This window comes from Melanerpes formicivorus, unplaced genomic scaffold, assembly GCF_026170545.1.
Source record: "Melanerpes formicivorus ecotype bairdi unplaced genomic scaffold, bMelFor1.0.p_v2 SCAF_25, whole genome shotgun sequence".
Classification (NCBI taxonomy): domain Eukaryota; kingdom Metazoa; phylum Chordata; class Aves; order Piciformes; family Picidae; genus Melanerpes; species Melanerpes formicivorus.
The window spans coordinates 840,268-859,351 of record NW_027142377.1 but is presented as its reverse complement, the minus strand read 5'-3'; the positions used below and the strand labels follow the sequence as shown (position 1 = coordinate 859,351).

Genomic DNA, 19,084 nt, shown 5'->3' with positions numbered 1-19,084 from the left:
CCACTTTCATCTACACCTCTGCAAGTGGCCTCTGCAAGGGTTTCCTTTCCAACCAGCCCTCCCCTGCCCCTGACACTGCTCTGCATGACTGAAGGGCATGCTGCTGGGTGGCACAAAGCTAGAGCAATGGCTGGGGGGGGGTTGGGCTTCTGAAAGTGGAGCAGTCTGGAGCTTAACAAAATTAAATGGCAACCCCCCCCAGGCCTGGGCCCTACCTGGGAAGCTGAGCTGGGCAAAGCACCTGCAGCAGATCCATGGGGTTAGAGGAGCAACAGGGATGGAGGGATGAAGGGCAGGTGGTGCCAGGGGAGGGAGGGAGGGCAGGTGCTGCAGTGGCACTTAGGTTTTTCACCTAAGTTAGGGAAGTTTTGCCTAAGAAAAGGAAAGCACCAGCTCAAGTTCAGCAGAAGCAGACCTGAGCTCAACAGAAAGTTGAAGCTAGCCTGTAGCTGTTGACTGAGGGAGAAGCTCATCCAGGTGTTCCCTTCCCTTTTCCTGCTGGTGGTGTGAGAGCCTTGCTGTGACCCAGGTACAGACTGTCCCAGCTCCAGCTGGAGCCTGAGCACAAAGCTCCAGAGTCCTCCTGTGGAGTAAGCTCAAGAATGGAGGCCCATTCCTGCTGGCTCTACAAGCTCCCCTGTTAGCCTCAAGCTCCCTGCTGGGTGGGGGGTCCAGTGAGGTGCAGCAGGAGTATTCTCCTCCTAAGGGCCTCTGCCAGAGCTTCCAAAGAGGAACCCAGCTGTCATGAGGAGTACCCATCCTGCAGTTTAATGGGAATGGCAGCATTTAAAGTAAAAAAGGGATAAAAGCAGCTCCATGGCAGGGAAGAGGAAAGAGCAGAATAAATAGCAGCACAGAGAGGGCTTCCACAGGGCTGCCTCTTCAAAAGACACAGCTCTGAGGCAGTGCCAGCTGGTGCTAACAGACACCTCCTCCTCCTCCAGGATCTGGGTTCAGGAACCTGCACTTCCTCCTCTGCAGGGCTTTCAGGCACAGAGGGGAGGCTGTGCTGCTCCAGTCCTCTCCCGGCAGCCGCTCTGTGAGGCAAAGCCAAGGGTGTGAGTTCTGCTGCCTGTGGGCAGGCTGGGGGCAGAGCAGCAGGGAGGATGGTTTGTGCTGGCAGGCCAAGGCAGATGTGATGATTCAGACTCAACCTTTCCACAGCTCTCCTTCTGGCAGCAGGCTGAAGGCTTTCTCTTGATCCTCTTTCTGAGGTGACCAGGGTTGCAGGGGGTGGCACCCTGCTCTCCTCCTGGTGTTGTCAGCTGGTGAGGAGCAGGAGGACCCTGGCAGCAGGCAGTTCTGCTGCCTCCTGCTGAGGGGGCTGTGCCAGGTCCAAGGCCTGTGCTGCTGAGAGCACAGAAGGTCCCTTTGCTGTCTTCCTAAGGGAGCGGTCCTGAGATCCATCAACCAAAGCGATCCCTCAGGGCTTAACAGTGGAGCTCCTGCACTCTGCATCTTTTAGCTGAGGGCTCTTCCACCTTCAGTGCTTCTGCCTCTTCCACCTTCAGTGCTTCTGGTTGGCTGGCATCAGCTCTGCCCTTATCCAGGACAACAGTTGTGCCAGACAGCAGGTACCCTCCCCCTCCACTCATGGTCAGTTTGGGATGGCTGCGATCCGGTAAGACCTTAATGAAGCAAATAAAATCACACCAGCACAAAAAACAACCACAGGAAAGAGGAGAAACCAACCCCAAACTCACCCAAACAGCCCCACACTGCAGCCTGGGGCACTGAGGGCAGCCTCAGCAGGTTTGCTGAGGACACCAAGCTGTGTGGTGCTGCTGACAGGCTGGAGGGAAGGGATCCATCCAGAGGGACCTGGGCAGGCTGCAGAGCTGGGCCCAAGCCAACCTCATCAAATTCAACAAGGCCAAGGGCCAGGTCCTGCAGCTGGGTCAGGGCAATGCCAGGCACTGATATAGACTGGGCAGGGACTGGCTTGAGAGCAGCCCTGAAGAAAAGGCCTTGGGGGTGCTGGGGGATGAGAAGCTCAAGAGGAGCCAGCAGGGAGTACTTGCAGCCCAGAGAGCCAAGCAGAGCCTGGGCTGCAGCAAGAGAAGTGTGGCCAGCAGGGCCAGGGAGGGGATTCTGCCCCTCTGCTCCACTCTGCTCAGACCCCACCTGGAGCACTGTGTCCAGCTCTGGAGCCTCTCTTCCAGGAAGGATCTGGAGGTGCTGGAAGGGATCCAGAGAAGGGCCATGAGGGTGAGCAGAGGGCTGGAGCTGCTCTGCTCTGGAGACAGACTGAGAGAGTTGAGGTTGTTCAGCCTGCAGAGGAGAAGGCTCCCAGGAGACCTTCTTGTGGCCTTGCAGGATCTGAAGGTTCAGGAGTCATGGTGATGTGGTGCTGAGGGCTGTGGGTCAGCCCCAGCCTTGGCAGGGTGAGAGAATGGTTGGGCTGGGTGAGCTTGCAGGGCTTTTCCAGCCCAACCTGTCCTGTGGCTCTGTGGTTCTTGCCAGCTGAAAGGCTGCTCCACACCTGCAAGCAGTGTGCTCCAAGTGCCTCAAAGGGATGTTTTTCACTGGGGATATTTTTTCCCTCTTGGCTCCTTTTCCTTGCTCACTCCCCAGACTGGAAACTTCTTGCAGGGATGGTGTTAAGTGAAGGCACTTCACACCACCCACACTCCCTCAGCTCACTACCGTACAGGAGAGGAGCAAACCCACCCAGCGCCTTGCTACGTCTCTCTTACGCCACTGAGAGTGTTCCTCACTTCATGCCAGCCACTGAAGCAGCCCAAATATTCCATCTGTCATCAAACCATGGAAAACATCCTGCTGGCAGAGCCCTCCAAGCTCACCCAGTCCAACCTCCAACCCAGTTTAGGATCAATCCTAAACCATGTCCCTAAGCACAGCTCCACAGGCTGCTGGAACACCCCCAGGGATGATGACTGCAGCACTGCCCTGGGCAGACCATTCCAATGTCTGAGATCCCTCCCAGTGCAGAGATAGTTCCTGAGCTCCAGCCTGAGCCTGCCCTGGGGCAGCTTGGAACCATTGCCTCTGCTCCTGTCTCTTGACACCAAGGAGCAGAGGCTGCCCCCTCCTCACTCCAATCTCCCTTTAGGGAGCTGCAGAGAGCAATGAGGTCTCCCTCAGCCTCCTCTTCCCCAGCCTGAACACCCCCAGCTCCCTCAGCCCCTCCTCTAGCCCAGGGGCTCCAGGCCCTTCTCCAGCCTGGCTGCCCTGCTCTGGACAGGCTCCAGCCCTTCAATGTTCTTCCTGCAGTGAGGGCCCAGAGCTGAACACAGCACTCCAGGTGTGGCCTCCCCGGTGCTGAGCACAGGGGGATGGTCACCTCCAGTCCCTGCTGCCCACCCTGCTTCTGACCCAAGCCAGGATGCCATTGGCTTTCTTGGCCCCCTGGGCACTGCTGGCTCATGCTCAGTGACTGCCAACCAGCACCCCCAGGTCCCTCTCCCAGCTGCAGCTTTCCAACCACACATCCCCAGGTGTGGAGCTCCCCATGGGGTTGTTGTGACCCAGGTGCAGGACCTGGCCCTTGGCCTTGTTGAACTTCACCCAGTGAGCCTTGGCCCATGGCTCTGACCTGTCCAGACCCTGCTGCAAAGCCTCCCTCCCCTCTAGCAGCTGGACACAGCCACCCAGCATGGTCTGTCCCTGTGCTCCAATTGTGACGCTCTGCTCTCAGACGAAACAAACCCTCTGGGGGGTCAGTGCAAACCACTCCCCACACATGCTTCCGGAAGGTGCTTTGCTCCTCAGTGTTATTGTCAGGGTTGGAAGGGACCTCAAGGCTCATGCAGTTCCAACCCCCCTGCCCTGGGCAGGGGCAGCTCACACTACAGCAGGTTGCTCCTGCCCAGCCTGTATCAGTGGCTGGGAGTGCCCCGAGGCAGCTGCAGGACCCTGCCCAGTGCCGGCGCAGCTGGGAGCCAGCTGGGAGCCTTACCTGGTAGCTGCGCAGCCAGGTCTCAGACAGCTTCAGGTTAACCACACCACCTCTCTCCCTCAGCTTGGTGTAACACTCCAGGAGTGGCTAGAGACACCCACAGCAAACAGGAGGTTAAGCACAGCAGAGCAGGCTCCAACAGGAGCCACTGACAGCTAAGGTCACGCACTTGCCTTACCTCTTTATACTGGCAGTAGACAACAAAAGGCCTGGAAGGAGCCACGAACTCCAGCAGGGAAAGCACTAAAGGAGTGGGGTGAAACTTGCTGGCTACGATCAAGCTGCAAAACAAAGGACATTTCACACCCTTCAGGTCCTGCTGCTCAGTCCTTTGAGCAAGAGCCCTTCCCTCTCCTCAGCACAGCCAGCAGTTAGAGCTTCAGCTGCTGCTCATCAGCCTGCTTTGGTGGCTCCAACAGCTCCCCAGACAGAAACCCGAAGCACCATTTCCTGCTGCCATAAGGAAGAGGATGAAACACTCCCTCCCTAAGGTGTCTTGCAAGGCTGAGGTGGTGAGAGGCTCAGGCAGGAACTCTGACAACCCAGGAACCTGCACTCTCTCTGCCCTGGGACTGCTGTCCCCCTGGAATTTACAGCTGCTGACTCTTGCATGGAGTCACAACGGTCTGGGCTGGAAGGAACCTCCAAAGCTCATCCAGTCCAACCCCCTCTGCACTCAGCAGGGACATCCTCCACTAGATCAGAGCCCTGTCCAGCCTCACTTTGAATATCTCCAGGGATGGGGCCTCAACCACCTCATTAAAGTGAATCAGTAATTGATAGAGGCAATTAGAAATCACAGATTCACAGAGTGCTAGGGGTTGGAAGGGACCTCCAGGGATCACCCAGCACACCTCCCTGCCAGAGCAGCATCACCCAGGGCAGGGCACACAGCAACACAGCCAGGTGGGGATGGAAAGGCTCCAGAGAAGGAGACTCCACAACCTCTCTGGGCAGCCCGCTCCAGGCCTCCAGCAGCCTCACACCAAAGGAGTTTCTCCTCATGTTGAAGTGGAACCTCCTGGGTTCCAGCTTGGACCTGTTGTGCCTTGTCCTGTCCCTGGGCACCACCAAACAGAGCCTGGCCCCTTCCTGACAACTTGAATGGGGCCTCAGTGGTGATTGTTTAGCCTGAGTGAGCTTCATTAAGCACAGTGTGCTATTAAAAGCTCATCATGTTAGAGATAACCAGCCCTATGTGGGCACCACTCAACAGCTCCCAAAAATCAATCAGGTCAATGACAACTGCAAGGCTTCCTATTTTGTTCTGCATCCTCACGTATGAGATGCTTTGGGGGGCAGCAAGAGAAGTGTGGCCAGCAGGGCTAGGGAGGTTCTGCTCCCCCTCTGCTCTGCCCTGCTGAGACCACACCTGGAAGGCTGTGTCCAGTTCTGGGCTCCCCAGTTTAGGAGGGACAGGGATCTGCTGGAGAGAGTCCAATGGAGAGCCATGAGGATGAAGGGATTGGAGCATCCCTGCTGTGAAGAGAGGCTGAGAGCCCTGGGGCTGTTTAGTCTGGAGAGGAGAAGGCTGAGAGGGATCTGATCAATGTCTATCAATAGCTGAGGGCTGGGGGTCAGGATGAAGGTTCCAGGCTCTGTTTGGTGGTGCCCAGGGACAGGACAAGGCACAACAGGTCCCAGCTGGAACCCAGGAGGTTCCACCTCAACATGAGGAGGAAATTCTCTGGTGTGAGGCTGCTGGAGGCCTGGAGCAGGCTGCCCAGAGAGGTTGTGGAGTCTCCTTCTCTGGAGCCTTTCCATCCCCACCTGGCTGTGTTGCTGTGTGCCCTGCCCTGGGTGATGCTGCTCTGGCAGGGGGCTTGGGCTGGCTGATCTCTGGAGGTGCCTTCCAACCCCTAGCACTCTGTGATTCATTCTCTGATTCTCTGCTAATACCATAACTCCTATTTACAGATCCTCTGCAGGTATCTAGAGTTTTCATTTCCCCCTTCACCCCCCAGCCAGAACAAAATCCCTGCTAAGCCAGGCTGTAAGGAGTGGTGAAGATGCACTGAGTCACTGATCTGTACTTGTGCAGTAAGAGTGGGGTCATGGAAGTCCAGCACACAGGCATGAGAAGATGCTTCCATCAATCAGCATTGGTTCTCCAGGGGGTTGGATACCCCTGAGGTAAAAAGGGTTGTTCAAGTTCCCCCAGCCCCACTGGAGACCCGGAGGGGAGACCTTTCTTTCACACCTCTTGCTGGTTTGATTCTTCTGCTTGCAGGCTGCAGATTTCAGCCTACTTCCCAACCCTGTGCTCAGTGATTAACCAAGTGGACCATAAATAGCAAAAACCCCAAGAGAGTCCGTCCTGTGCCTGAGAAGGTCTGGAGTGCTGCCCTGGCACTGCCAGCCCACAGGAAGGTGAGGGATGAGAAAGGCTGAGAGCCATCAGCTTCTCTCATATGGCAGCACATATTGCTGGCAGCAGGGAGCCTGGCTGGGCACAAGACCCATGTGAGAGGGGAGGGGAGAGGGGGCAGCAAGAGGGGAGAACAGCAGAGAACAGGATCTGCTTTGCCAATTTCCACTGTTCCCAGTGGTTATTTTGTACTTCATGCTCCCTGCACTTTCAGAGGTGATTGTCTTGTGCTCACAGCAAGTCAGGCAATGACAACTTTTAGATCATAGGATCACAGAATTGTCAGGGTTGGAAGAGACCTCAAGGAACAGCCAGTTCCAACCCCCCTGCCTACTGAGACAGCACCTCAAACACTGCCTCCAGGTCTGCTGTCCCCAGCAGAAGGAGGACACAGAGCTGCTGGAGGGAGGCCACAAAGATGATCCAAGGGCTGGAGCAGCTCTGCTGTGAGCACAGGCTGAGGGAGCTGGGGGTGTTCAGCCTGGAGAGGAGAAGGCTCCAGGGGACCTCAGAGCTGCCTGGCAATAGCTGAAGGGATCCTGCAGGAAGGCTGCAGAGGGACTTTTGCTGAGGGTGTCTGGAGACAGGCCAAGGGGGAATGGTTTGGAGCTGAGGCACAGCAGGGTTAGACTAGAGCTGAGGAAGAAGTTCTTCAGTGTGAGGCTGGTGAGACTCTGGCACAGGCTGCCCAGGGAAGTTGTGGCTGCCTCCTGCCTGGGGGTGTTGAAGGCCAGGCTGGATGAGGCCTTGAGCAGCCTGGGCTAGTTGGGAGGTGTCCCTGCCCATGGCAGGGGGGTTGAAGCAGATACCCCGGAGACCCCTTCCACCCTGAGCCATGCTGTGGTGATTCTGCCTGGCCAGCAGCACACTCACCCATCAGAGTTCTTCTCTCTCAAGAGGGCAGCAGTTTCTATCAGCTTTTTCCTCCTCTCCCACTGCTTCTTTTGCTTTTCCCGCACCTTTGAAGAACAAAACAGTTTGCACTTGAAGTGCTCATCACCATCATCACCATCATCATCCTGGGGCCCTGCTGCAGGGGCTGCACTTTCATCTATTGCACCTTTAAAGCTGGCTTTGTGTAAGAACAAAGAGATGCCCCAGAGCTCCAGCTGAGCACCTGCAGGAGCTGTATTTCAGCAGCCTAAAACCCTGTGAACAGCCACAGGAGATAGCCTTACGTTTCCTTTCGCTCCTTTCTCTTTGTTCTCTTTCAATTCCACATCCTCAGCGCTGATGTCCATTGTTTCTTGCTCCTCTGCCTGGCTGACCTCCGGAGAGGCTTCAGTAGCAGGCTCCTCCTCTGCCTCCTGCAGGGCAGTCTGCTTCTCATCCCCCAAGCCGTTGCTTTCCTCTTCCACTAGAGTGTTCCCTTCGGGCTCTGAAGGCAGACTCTCAGTAGAAAATGTCCCAGAGAGGAGACTCTCCACTTTGCTGAGGGGAAATTCGTGAAGCTTATCAAAAAAGTGCTTGGGGAATCCAAAGCAACTGGTAGCAGCTCTGACAGGTCCCCCTCCTGGATACATCTGAATGATGGTTCCATAACCTGCAAGAGCAAAAGGGTCAAATCAGCACTGCAAAGCCAGGATTTTCCTGAGGCTGTCTAGAGAGAGGCCAAGGGGGAGTGGTTTGAAGCTGAGGCAGAGCAGGGTCAGACTGGAGCTGAGGGAGAAGCTCTTCAGCACCAGGGTGGTGAGACTCTGGCACAGGTTGCCCAGGGAGGCTGTGGTTGTCCCCTCCCTAGAGCTGTTCAAGACAAGGTTGGATGAGGCCTTGAGCAGCCTGGGCTAGTTGAGAGGTGTCCCTGCCCATGGCAGGGGGGTTGGAACTGGAGGAACTCTGAGGTCACTTCCACCCTGAGCCATTCTAGGACTCTTCAATTGCTTAAATCTTCTACAGTTCTCAAGTGCTTGAATGGAGCACTCATTGAAGTCCCTAAACTGCCCCCAAACCTGCAGCAGACTGAAGAGGCTCTCCCAACCCAATCACTTCTGTGACTCTGTGACCAAAGAAGTTATCTGCCTGAATGCTGGCAAAAGGTCCAAGCAGCTCTTACAACCTGAAGAAGCCTCCTGAAGTGTTGAGACACACAACTCCTGATGAGCAGAGGGCTGGAGCTCCTCTCCTATGAGTACAGACTGAAGGAGTTGGGGCTGTTCAGTCTGCAGAAGAGAAGGCTCCCAGGAGACCTTGTGGTGGCCTTCCAGGACCTGAAGGAGGCTCCAAGAAAGCTGGGGAGGGACATTTGAGGGTGTCAGGGAGTGATAGGACTGGGGGGGATGGAGTAAAACTAGAAGTGGGGAGATTCAGATTGGATGTCAGGAAGAAGTTCTTGCCCCTGAGGGTGGTGAGAGACTGGCACAGGTTGCCCAGGGAGGTGGTGGAAGCCTCCTGCCTGGAGGTTCTTCAGGCCAGGCTGGATGTGGCTGTGAGCAACCTGCTGCAGTGTGAGGTGTCCCTGCCCAGGGCAGAACTTGGTGCTCCTTGAGGTCCCTTCCAACCCTGCCAGTTCTATGATTCTTTAGCTTCATGCAAGCCCACCCAGGCTGTACACAGTGCCTGGCTCTCCTCACACTGCTCCCAGCACCAGGCTGTACACAGCTGCCTGGCTCTCCTCACCTCCCCTGCGCTCCATCACCGCTCCCAGCACCAGGCTGCACACAGTGCCTGGCTCTCTTCACACTGCTCCCAGCACCAGGCTGCACACAGTGCCTGGCTCTCTTCACACTGCTCCCAGCACCAGGCTGCACACAGTGCCTGGCTCTCCTCACACTGCTCCCAGCACCAGGCTGCACACAGTGCCTGGCTCTCCTCACCTCCCATGTGCTCCATCACCACTCCCAGCACCAGGCTGCACACAGTGCCTGGCTCTCTTCACACTGCTCCCAGCACCAGGCTGCACACAGTGCCTGGCTCTCCTCACACTGCTCCCAGCACCAGGCTGCACACAGTGCCTGGCTCTCCTCACCTCCCATGTGCTCCATCACCACTCCCAGCACCAGGCTGCACACAGTGCCTGGCTCTCCTCACACTGCTCCCAGCACCAGGCTGCACACAGTGCCTGGCTCTCTTCACACTGCTCCCAGCACCAGGCTGCACACAGTGCCTGGCTCTCTTCACACTGCTCCCAGCACCAGGCTGCACACAGTGCCTGGCTCTCCTCACACTGCTCCCAGCACCAGGCTGCACACAGTGCCTGGCTCTCCTCACCTCCCATGTGCTCCATCACCACTCCCAGCACCAGGCTGCACACAGTGCCTGGCTCTCTTCACACTGCTCCCAGCACCAGGCTGCACACAGTGCCTGGCTCTCCTCACACTGCTCCCAGCACCAGGCTGCACACAGTGCCTGGCTCTCCTCACCTCCCATGTGCTCCATGACCACTCCCAGCACCAGGCTGCACACAGTGCCTGGCTCTCCTCACACTGCTCCCAGCACCAGGCTGCACACAGTGCCTGGCTCTCCTCACACTGCTCCCAGCACCAGGCTGCACACAGTGCCAGGCTCTCCTCACCTCCCATGCGCTCCATCACCGCTCCCAGCACCAGGCCAGCGCAGGTTTCCATCACAATCAGCTTGCTGCCGGCTCGGACGTTGCCCAGGGTCAGCATCTGAGCCAGGCTGTCGTAGCGCAAGTGGCTGGAAGGGGGAGGGTGGAGAAAGAGCAAATTAGTGTCCTGAGGAGGCAGAAGGGATGCACACTGGCTCAGGAGCTGCCCCAGAGAGCTGGGCCACAGCCCAGAGTTCAGAGTCAGCGTGGGAGAACTTGATTAACCAGCTGATAACGAAGGAGGATTCTCCAGCAGCTCCAGGTCCCTCCTGTGCCGGGGGCCCCAGAGCTGGAGGCAGTGCTGCAGGTGTGGTCTGAGCAGAGCAGAGGGGCAGAATCCCCTCCCTGTGCTGCTGCTCTCCCTGCTCTGGATGCAGCTCAGCACACAGCTGCCTGCTGGGCTGCCAGTGACCATTGCTGGCTCCTGGGCACTTTGTCACCAACTGACACCCCCAAGGCCTTCTCCTGCAGGCTGCTCTCCTGCCACTCCTCACCCAGCCTGGATTTGTGCTGGGGATTGCCCTGACCCAGGTGCTGGACCTTGCCCTTGGCCTGGTTGAGCCTCATGAGGTTGGCTTGGGCCCAGCTCTGCAGCCTGCCCAGGTCCCTCTGGCTGGATCCCTCCCCTCCAGTGTGTCAACCAGCCTGTGGTTGACATCTTTCAGCTGCAGCCTGCCAAAGGAACCCAAAAGAGCACTCACTTGATCTTCCCTGGCTCCCTTGCATAGTACATGGTTGCCAGGATGCGGGTGGAGGGCTTCACAACAGTGATGACTGCCTCATACCTGTGCCAAAGCAGTGGGACAAGAGCTTTACTGGCAGCTCAAGAGAGCACCCAAGCCCTCAGTGCTGCCCCCAGGGAAGAGCCAGGAAGTGAACTCACTTTTTTTTCTTCTTCTTGATGTATTTATCCTGAGCAAACTCGGTTTTGTCCCTGAAGGTCGTGCTGTTCTCTATGAGCTGCTGAACTATTTCCTGGGGAGAGACAATTTGGGGTTGATTACAGCTGGGGTTTATTTCTCAGGCATGTCAGAGAGAGGACTTTCTAAAAAGCAAATGCTAAAAAAGGCCCCCCAGCAAAGAGCAAACCCAAGAACCTAATGACATGCCCATGGCCACCCCTCACTTCCACTGACGTGGATGGCACAAGGGAATCTCTCTCCAGCACCACCACAAGGGACCCTGCTTGATCTTTGCTGGTGCCATGGACAGTGGCACTGCGGGCACCCTCAGCAGGTTTGAGATGGTACCAAGCTGTGTGGTGCTGCTGACAGGCTGGAGGGAAGGGATCCATCCAGAGGGACCTGGGCAGGCTGCAGAGCTGGGCCCAAGCCAACCTCATCAAATTCAACAAGGCCAAGGGCCAGGTCCTGCAGCTGGCTCAGGGCAATCCCAGGCACCAATATAGGCTGGGCAGGGACTGGCTTGAGAGCAGCCCTGGAGAAAAGGCCTTGGGGGTGCTGGGGGAGGAGAAGCTCAAGAGGAGCCAGCAGGGAGCACTTGCAGCCCAGAGAGCCAAGCAGAGCCTGGGCTGCAGCAAGAGAAGTGTGGCCAGCAGGGCCAGGGAGGGGATTCTCCCCCTCTGCTCCACTCTGCTGAGACCCCACCTGGAGCTCTGTGTCCAGCTCTGGAGCCTCTCTTCCAGGAAGGGTCTGGAGGTGCTGGAAGGGGTCCAGGGAACAGTCACAAGGGTGAGCAGAGGGCTGGAGCTGCTCTGCCATGGAGACAGACTGAGAGAGTTGGGGTTGTTCAGTCTGGAGAGGAGAAGGCTCCCAGGAGACCTTCTTGTGGCCTTGCAGTATCTGCAGGGGGCTCCAAGAAAGCTGGGGAGGGATTTTTGAGTGTGTCAGGGAGTGATAGGACTGGGGGGATGGAGCAAAACTAGAAGTGGGTCGATTCAGATTGGATGTGAGGAAGAAGTTCTTGCCCTTTGAGGGTGGTGAGACACTGGCAGAGGTTGCCCAGGGAGGTGGTGGAAGCCTCCTGCCTGGAGGTTTTTGAGGCCAGGCTGGCTGTGGCTGTGAGCAACCTGCTGTAGTGTGAGGTGTCACTGCCCATGGCAGGGGGGTTGGAGCTGGATGCTCCTTGAGTCCCCTTCCAGCCCTGACAGTTCTGTGGTTCTATAATCCTGAGGGTGTGCAGGAATTTCATCACACTTTTGTCTCTGGCTGCTCTTTAAAGACATGGAATCATAGCATGGCTTGAGCTGGAAGGGACTTCAAAGAGCATCCAGTTCCAATCCCCCCCTGCCATGGAGCAGAGCACAAAAGTGACCAGCCAGAAAATGCTTGTCCTGGAAATGGTGGGGAAGGAGTCTGGTAGGTGCTAGAACTATCCCATGAGAGAGGGTAGATCTGTATGGCCAGAGAGGAGGAAAAGCAGGGTCATTCCTTTCAGCACCAGTAAGCCACCACTGCAGCCCTTGCTGTGAAGCCTCAGCACCTACAGATCTGTGGATTCACAGAACGGGTTGGGTTGGAAGAGACCTTCAAGATCATCCAGTGCCAACCCCCTGCATGGGCAGGGACACCTCCCACCAGCCCAGCTTGCTCAAGGCCTCATCCAGCCTGGCCTTCAACACCTCCAGGGAGGAGGCAGCAACAGCCTCCCTGGGCAACCTGTGCCAGTGTCTCCCCACCCTCACTGGCAACAATTTCTTCCTCATCTCCAGTCTCAATGTGCCCTCCTCAAGCTTCAGTCCTTATTCTCACCCTCTGCTGAATGTGAAGGACACCACCCTGCTTCCTCTGAGTGATCAGCTCCTTCCCTTTAGGCTGAGGCAGAGCTACATCCCTGGGCAGTTGTTGGGGAACATCTGACATGCACTCTGTGCCTCTGACTTTCCCCACAGTAAGTGGAGTGCATGACAGCACCCTGAGCCCTGGCTGAGGCCACACAGGCAGAACTACTTCATAACAGCAAGCCCAAGCATGGCACCTGATGGCCCAGGTCATATCCACTTCAATCCAACTCCCTCCTGGGGTCTGTGGCCTCTTATTTTTGACAGCTGTTCCCTTGTGCTCTGGCTATTGATCAGAGATGTCCCTTACCCCACTGAATTGCATCACCTGGACCAGACTTCTGGACCAACTCTTCCCCTGACTTCTTCCTTCTCTTGATCTCCAGGTTTTCCCAGAACTCCAGGTTTTGCTTCCTGGTTTTTATTGTTGGTGTGGTTCTAATCTCCTCCCTTTGCCAATCCAACTTTTCTTCCTCATACTTTCAAGTTCCAGCTGGAAGGATTGTTAAGACCTCCAACAGAAAGGAAACAAAAAGAAAAGGCTTTCAGTGCTTGGGGACTGGCTGCCTGGTGGCAAGAAGAAAGCAAAGTCTGCAGCTGTGCTTGTGGCTGAGCTGCTAAAAGGGTAAACACCTATTAAAGCAGGCAGGAAGAGCCTGAAAGAGGTTGGAGAGGGTGGTGGCCATGGACAGATCACAGGCTCACAGGATGCTAGGGGTTGGAAGGGACCTCTGAAGGCCACTGAGTCCAACCCCCTTGCCAGGGCTGGCCACAGAATCCAGCACAGGTCACACAGGAACACATCCAGACAGGGCTGGAAAGGCTCCAGAGAAGGAGACTCCACAACCTCTCTGGGCAGCCTGCTCCAGGGCTCTGGGACCCTCACAGGGAAGAAGTTCCTCCTCATGTTGAGGTGGAACCTCCTGTGCTGCAGTTTCCATCCATTGCCCCTTGTCCTATCCCAGGGTGCAACTCAGCAGAGCCTGTCCCTGTCCCCTCCCTCTTGACTCCCAGCCCTCAGCTATTGATAGACATTGATCAGATCCCTCTCAGCCTTCTCCTCTCCAGACTAAACAGCCCCAGGGCTCTCAGTCTCTCCTCACAGAGCAGTGCTCCAGGCCCTTCAGCATCCTGGCAGCTCTCTGTTGGGACTTTCTGCAGCATCTCCCACTGTGCTGTACAAACCTGCTCCAAATGAGTGGTGCAAATGCTGCTGCAGTCCAAGCCAGGAGCTGCCACTCTCCTTCAAACACTTCCAGTCTGGTACTAGTGCTCTCAAAACAGCAGATCTGCCCTTTTTTTTGTGTGTGTGTGTGTGTGTGCTTTGTTTGCCTCCTTCTTGGGAAAGGAAGTTGAAATGGAGTGTTTGGGTTACTTGGCTCCTTCTGTTGGTGGGTGGGGTTGGTTGGGTTTTTGTTGTACTGACAGGGAGGAAATTGGGGAACACTTCACTAGGGTAAGCAAAAGCCAAGAGGGAGCTGCAAGAGGACTTGCCACTTCCATGTCTTTATCCCAGCACCTGGCCAGCAGGACCTGGGATGGATTTGGGAAGTGATGGGCAATTACAGGATTGTTTGGGTTGGAAAAGCCCTTCCAGATCCTCCAGCCCAACCATTCCCTAACTCTGCCAAGGCTGGGGCTAACCATGGCCCTCAGCACCACAGCTCTGCCTCTTTCAAACTCCTCCAGGGATGGGCATTTGTGGTAGTGAGAAAGTTCAACCCTCCCACCACACAACCACAGCTAACTCAGTGGGAGGCACAGCATTCAACCACCGCCCTGGGCAGCCTCTGCCAGGCTTTCAGAACCCTTTCAGGCAAGAAGTTTCTTCTAACCTCCAGCCTAAACCTCCCCTGGGGCAACCTGAGGCCATTTCCTCTCTTCCCATCACTTGTTCCTAGGGAGCAGAGCCCAACCCCCACCTGGCTCCAGCCCACTCTCAGGGAGCTGTAGAGAGCAAGGAGGTCTCCCCTCAGCCTCCTCTTCTCCACACTAAACACCCCCAGCTCCCTCAGCTGCTCCTCCCCAGCCCTCTTCTCCAGACCCTTCCCCAGCTTCCTTGCCCTTCTCTGGACCCTCTCCAGCCCCTCAATGTCCTTCTGGCAGTGAGGTTCTTTTATTTCAAATCCCAACCATCTCCAAATGGAGCCTGTGCCAGCAGGCCTGTCATTCACAAGGGCAGATGCTACCAGGCAGTGATGGAGCAATCCATCAGCAGTCCAAGGTGAATACTCAGCTGTGGTTCAGACAGCAGAGTCAGCAAAGCAGGGGACTTCAACACCCTAAGTTACAAGTCTGGCAGATGTATGGCACCGACACACTGAGGAGCCTGAGCCACCTTCTGCCACAGATAATGAGAACAAAGCTACCAGACTGATGAGGACACCCTTCTCAGAGATACCCCAGGCACTGAAAGAGAAGAAACCCCAGTCTGAACTCCTTGGACCCAGCAGGCAAAAGCAGAAGAGTAAACAGCAAGATGCAAAGAGGAGATGAACTTCCTGCAAGCAGTGAGCCACTTCTGATTCTCCTTGGGAAGAACTGAAGCAAAGGTGGGGCAGAGTTTTGCCTGTGCAGAACAGAAGAGGCTAGAATGGGCTACCAACATCTAGGATGGCCTCACCTCTTTGAGACAAAGCACAGGGTCAAAACTAGGCCCTTTCCTAACAGAGCAGAACTGACCTCTGGAGAACACCCTTAGCTTTTGAGGGGCAGACACAGGCATCACAACTGCCTGGTAGGCAGAGCCCAGAGGCCCACTGCTAGCCCATGTGGTACACAGCTGAGCTCTCAGCACAGTGCCAGTGGCCAAAGAGCAGCTGGAGGAAATGGTGAGCAGCTCTGGGGCACAGCCACCTGCAGGAGACATCTCTCACATCTGAGCCATGCTTGGCCTGCAAACTATCAGGGCAAAGCTTTTTTTTTAACTGAGGGTAAACTCTCCAGAGATTGAAGACACCAGGGAGACACTGGCACAGGTTGCCCAGGGAGGCTGTGGCTGCCCCCTCCCTGGAGGCGTTGAAGGCCAGGCTGGATGAGGCCTTGAGCAAGCTGGGCTGGTGGGAGGTGTCCCTGCCCATGGCAGGGGGTTGGAACTGGATGTCCTTTGAGGTCCCTTCCAACCCAACTCATGAATTCCCAGCTCTTAGTTAATACCTTGGTGTTTACTCAGAATCCTTCCCTGCACCTTTGGGGGATTCAATTAGGGCCCAGTTTGAAAGGCTGCACCAGGCAGAAATGGCACTGTGAAGCTCACAACCAAGCAGAGCTGACAGCTGGCTCTGTGAGCTCCATTTCCTTAACACTTTCAGGAGTTTCAGGTACATTTTAGTCTTTTCAGGTACATTTCAAGTATTCTCACACTTCCCTGACCCAAGTGCCAAGCTTCACCCATGAAGTTGCTATCAGCAAACAGCCTTTGCATGTCTGTATAAAAACAGATCTGCAGGCAAATCCTGGCTGGAGCAGAGAGCCAAAGGCAAAACCCCAACAAGGCCTAGAGGCCCTGACAAAGAGAACAGCCCACCTGAGCCACACCAGGGAGCAAAGACACAAAGAGATGTGATTTTTACCTGCCCTTTGATCCCCTTGTCCTTCAGAGCCTTGATGTCATCGTGAGTCAGCTTCTGAGACTTGCCATCATCCACGATGTTTCGATTGTCTGTGCCTGCTTCTTTTGTCTCTGAGGGGGAAGGGAACAGGCTGCTCAAAGCCAGCCCTGGAGCACCTCAGTGTCAGCTCCACAGCAAGCTCAGGGCTGCACCCATGTGCTGCATGGCCTGGCAAAACCCTTCCTAAGCCATCAGTTAAATAGGCAACGTACACCTTGGTGTGAAGGGAGGGAGAGGGGAGGGAGGGAGAGGGAGAGAGAGAGAGAGGGGGGAGGGAGGGGGCCTCTCTTCCAGGAAGGATCTGGAGGTGCTGGAAGGGGTCCAGAGAAGGGCCATGAGGGTGAGCAGAGGGCTGGAGCTGCTCTGCTCTGGAGACAGACTGAGAGAGTTGGGGCTGTTCAGTCTGGAGAGGAGAAGGCTCCCAGGAGACCTTCTTGTGGCCTTGCAGGATCTGCAGGGGGCTCCAAGAAAGCTGGGGAGGGACTTTTGAGGGTGCCAGGGAGTGATAGGACTGAGGGGAATGGAGCAGAACTGGAAGTGGGTGGCTTCAGATTGGATGTCAGGAAGAAATTCTTGCCCATGAGGGTGGTGAGAGACTGGCACAGGTTGCCCAGGGAGGTGGTGGAAGCCTCCTGCCTGGAGGTTTTTGAGGCCAGGCTGGCTGTGGCTGTGAGCAACCTGCTGTAGTGTGAGGTGTCCCTGCCCATAGCAGGGGGGTTGGAACTGGATGATCCTTGGGGTCCCTTCCAACCCTGCCAGTTCTGTGATTCTATGGAGGAGGCAGACAGACATAGAGGAGGGAGGAAAGGAGGGAGGGAGACATAGAGGAGGGAGGATCATCAAAGAAACAGAAGTAAGTGTACCCTGTGCTTCCAGATTTTAATACCTGTGGTTGCCTCTTCTACCTCTTGCTTTGGCTGGAGGCTTCCCCCACTGGTGACTTCAAATGTAGTTCCATAAAGGTGGCCAATGGCATTATCCAGGTAGAACCACTGCTTCTCAAAGATAATCTTTCTGAAAGAACAACAAGAATGAAGTTAATGAGCTTACAAGCATCCTTTATACCAGGTCTGAAAGGCAGAGGAGTTGAACCCCAACTGTAAATGTGCAGATGCCACTAGCATCTGTATCCTTGAAGAGAAAGCAACAGAAACATTGAAAAGACATAAAGAAATCAGGGTCAGGCCAACCCCAGGCACAAATCCAGCCTGCGTACAGAGTGGGTTGAGAGCAGCCCAGAAGAAAGAGGCTTGGGGGGGCTGGGTGCTGAGCAGCTCCCCAGGAGTCAGCAGTGCCCTCCTGCAGCCCAGAAGAGAGAGGCTTGGGGGGGCTGGGTGCTGAGCAGCTCCCCAGGGGCCAGCAGTGCCCTCCTGCAGCCCAGCAGGCAGGCTAACAGAGTAACTACCTGATTTTGCTGCCAGAGTCTACAGGTGAAGCCAACACTACCACAAAACCTGTCAGAAGCAGTACTCCCACATTCCCAGGTGTGACCCATGCCATCTATTTCAGTCTCATTCAAGCACAGTACCTTTAAATCTCCATGCTACTCAATCAGCCATCTGCCACATTACCCAACACTGACTTCTACACATTGGTGTAGAAGGTGCCCAGGGCTGGGCTTGAGGCCCCATGCCTGGAGCCATTGAAGCTGAGCCTGGCTGTGTCCCTGTGCAGCCTGCTCTAGCTGGAGGTGTCCCTGCTGAGTGCAGGGGGCTTGCACAGGATGCCCTTGGAGGCTCTCATCCAATTCTGTCTGTGAATCTGTGCCCTCCAGCACCCATTGTGGGCAGGCTCCTGGGGCACAGCCCTGAGGGCTGGCAGGAATGCTGCTGGTTCTGCCCATGCCTGCTGCCCTGGGCTGTGGAGCCTGGTTGCTTAGGAACAGGTTGGTGAGATGGCAGTGGTGCTTCCAGCACATAAGGAGGGCTCATTTGGAGTTGCCACTTGTAGCTATGGTGCCCAAGGAGAGTGGTGAGACACTGGCCCAGGCTGCCCAGGGCTGGGCTTGAGGCCCCATGCCTGGAGCCATTGAAGCTGAGGCTGGCTGTGTCCCTGTGCAGCCTGCTCTAGCTGGAGGTGTCCCTGCTGAGTGCAGGGGGGTTGCACAGGATGCCCTTGGAGGCTCTCATCCAATCCTAAGCAATCTGTGAATCTGCCTCCATAAACCCGTCTGCTGCAATGGAACAGCTCAGGCTGTGTCCCCAGCTCCTCCTGCTTTGCCCGGGGAAAAGAACTGAGAGGCTTTCAGAGGATGCTCTGCGAGGCAGGAGCTCCCCAGGACCGACAGCCAGCAGCTCCTTACGGCCGGACAGCAGCAGCCCCGTGGCCGGTAGCCGCGCTGCAGCGGGCAGGAACGGCAGCAGCCCGGTGAGGACGATGAAGCTGTCCAGGCTGCCGCACGTTCCCTTCCCTCCCCTCCGGACACCGGCGGCACCGTACACGCCCTCCCTACGGTACCAAGGAGCGCAGCGGGTGTCTCCCGCGCGGGGCGCTGCGGCGGCGCTGATGCCTCCCGCGCTGCCCCGGGAGGGGGCTGCTGCCGCCTGACAGGGCGGGAAAGCCGCGCGGCGGCACCTGCCGCCCCGGGACCCAGCCCTCGCCTCGGGGGGAAAGCTGGCGCCGCCTGACGGGCGAGCGAGGGGCCGGCCGGCCGGAGCGCAAACCCCGGCGGGGGGGAAGATCGAAAGCCGCTCACCTTCCTCGCAGCACAGCCACCGCCTTGAAGACGTCGCCGCGTTTCAGGACGGCACAGTCGCCCTCGCGGATGCAGAGGCTCGGGCCCGAGGCAGCCTCCATCGCTGCCCCTGCTCAGGCGCTTTCCGCCACAGGGAGGTGTTGGGGGGCCAGTGCGCAGGCGCGGTCGGCGCCGCCAGCCCCGCGGCCGGCCCGCCATTGGCCG

At 56.7% G+C, this 19,084-nt stretch overlaps 1 protein-coding gene across 3 annotated transcripts; it reads right to left on the bottom strand.

The window, feature by feature from the left end:
- Positions 1-745: 745 nt before the first annotated feature.
- Positions 746-19,014, bottom strand: TRMT6 (tRNA methyltransferase 6 non-catalytic subunit). Of its 3 annotated transcripts, XM_068153015.1 has the most exons (11): positions 18,881-19,014; positions 17,072-17,199; positions 16,147-16,256; positions 10,718-10,809; positions 10,536-10,619; positions 9,799-9,923; positions 7,466-7,830; positions 7,161-7,246; positions 4,098-4,200; positions 3,920-4,006; positions 746-1,628 (listed from the first exon to the last, which is right to left on the bottom strand). In XM_068153015.1, exons 1-11 carry the CDS (start codon positions 18,979-18,981, stop codon positions 1,431-1,433), a joined length of 1,479 nt encoding a protein of 492 aa, XP_068009116.1. In that variant the 5' UTR covers positions 18,982-19,014; the 3' UTR covers positions 746-1,430. The 3 variants fall into 3 exon arrangements, with proteins under 3 accessions (XP_068009116.1, XP_068009117.1, XP_068009118.1); XM_068153016.1 differs by lacking the exons at positions 16,147-16,256; positions 17,072-17,199; positions 18,881-19,014 and adding an exon at positions 12,885-13,055; XM_068153017.1 differs by lacking the exons at positions 16,147-16,256; positions 17,072-17,199; positions 18,881-19,014 and adding an exon at positions 12,903-13,055.
- Positions 19,015-19,084: the final 70 nt, after the last annotated feature.

Bases quoted from the DNA above. Each gene is read 5' to 3' on its own strand.
- TRMT6 (XM_068153015.1), bottom strand. From the start codon at position 18,981: ATGGAGGCTGCCTCGGGCCCGAGCCTCTGCATCCGCGAGGGCGACTGT. The intron at 10,810-16,146 runs GTAAAAATCACA...GTCTCTCCCCAG, and splicing joins ACAAGGGGATCAAAGGGCAG to GAAATAGTTCAGCAGCTCAT. The intron at 9,924-10,535 runs GTGAGTGCTCTT...TCCCCCTTCCAG, and splicing joins AGGGAGCCAGGGAAGATCAA to CCACTTGCGCTACGACAGCC.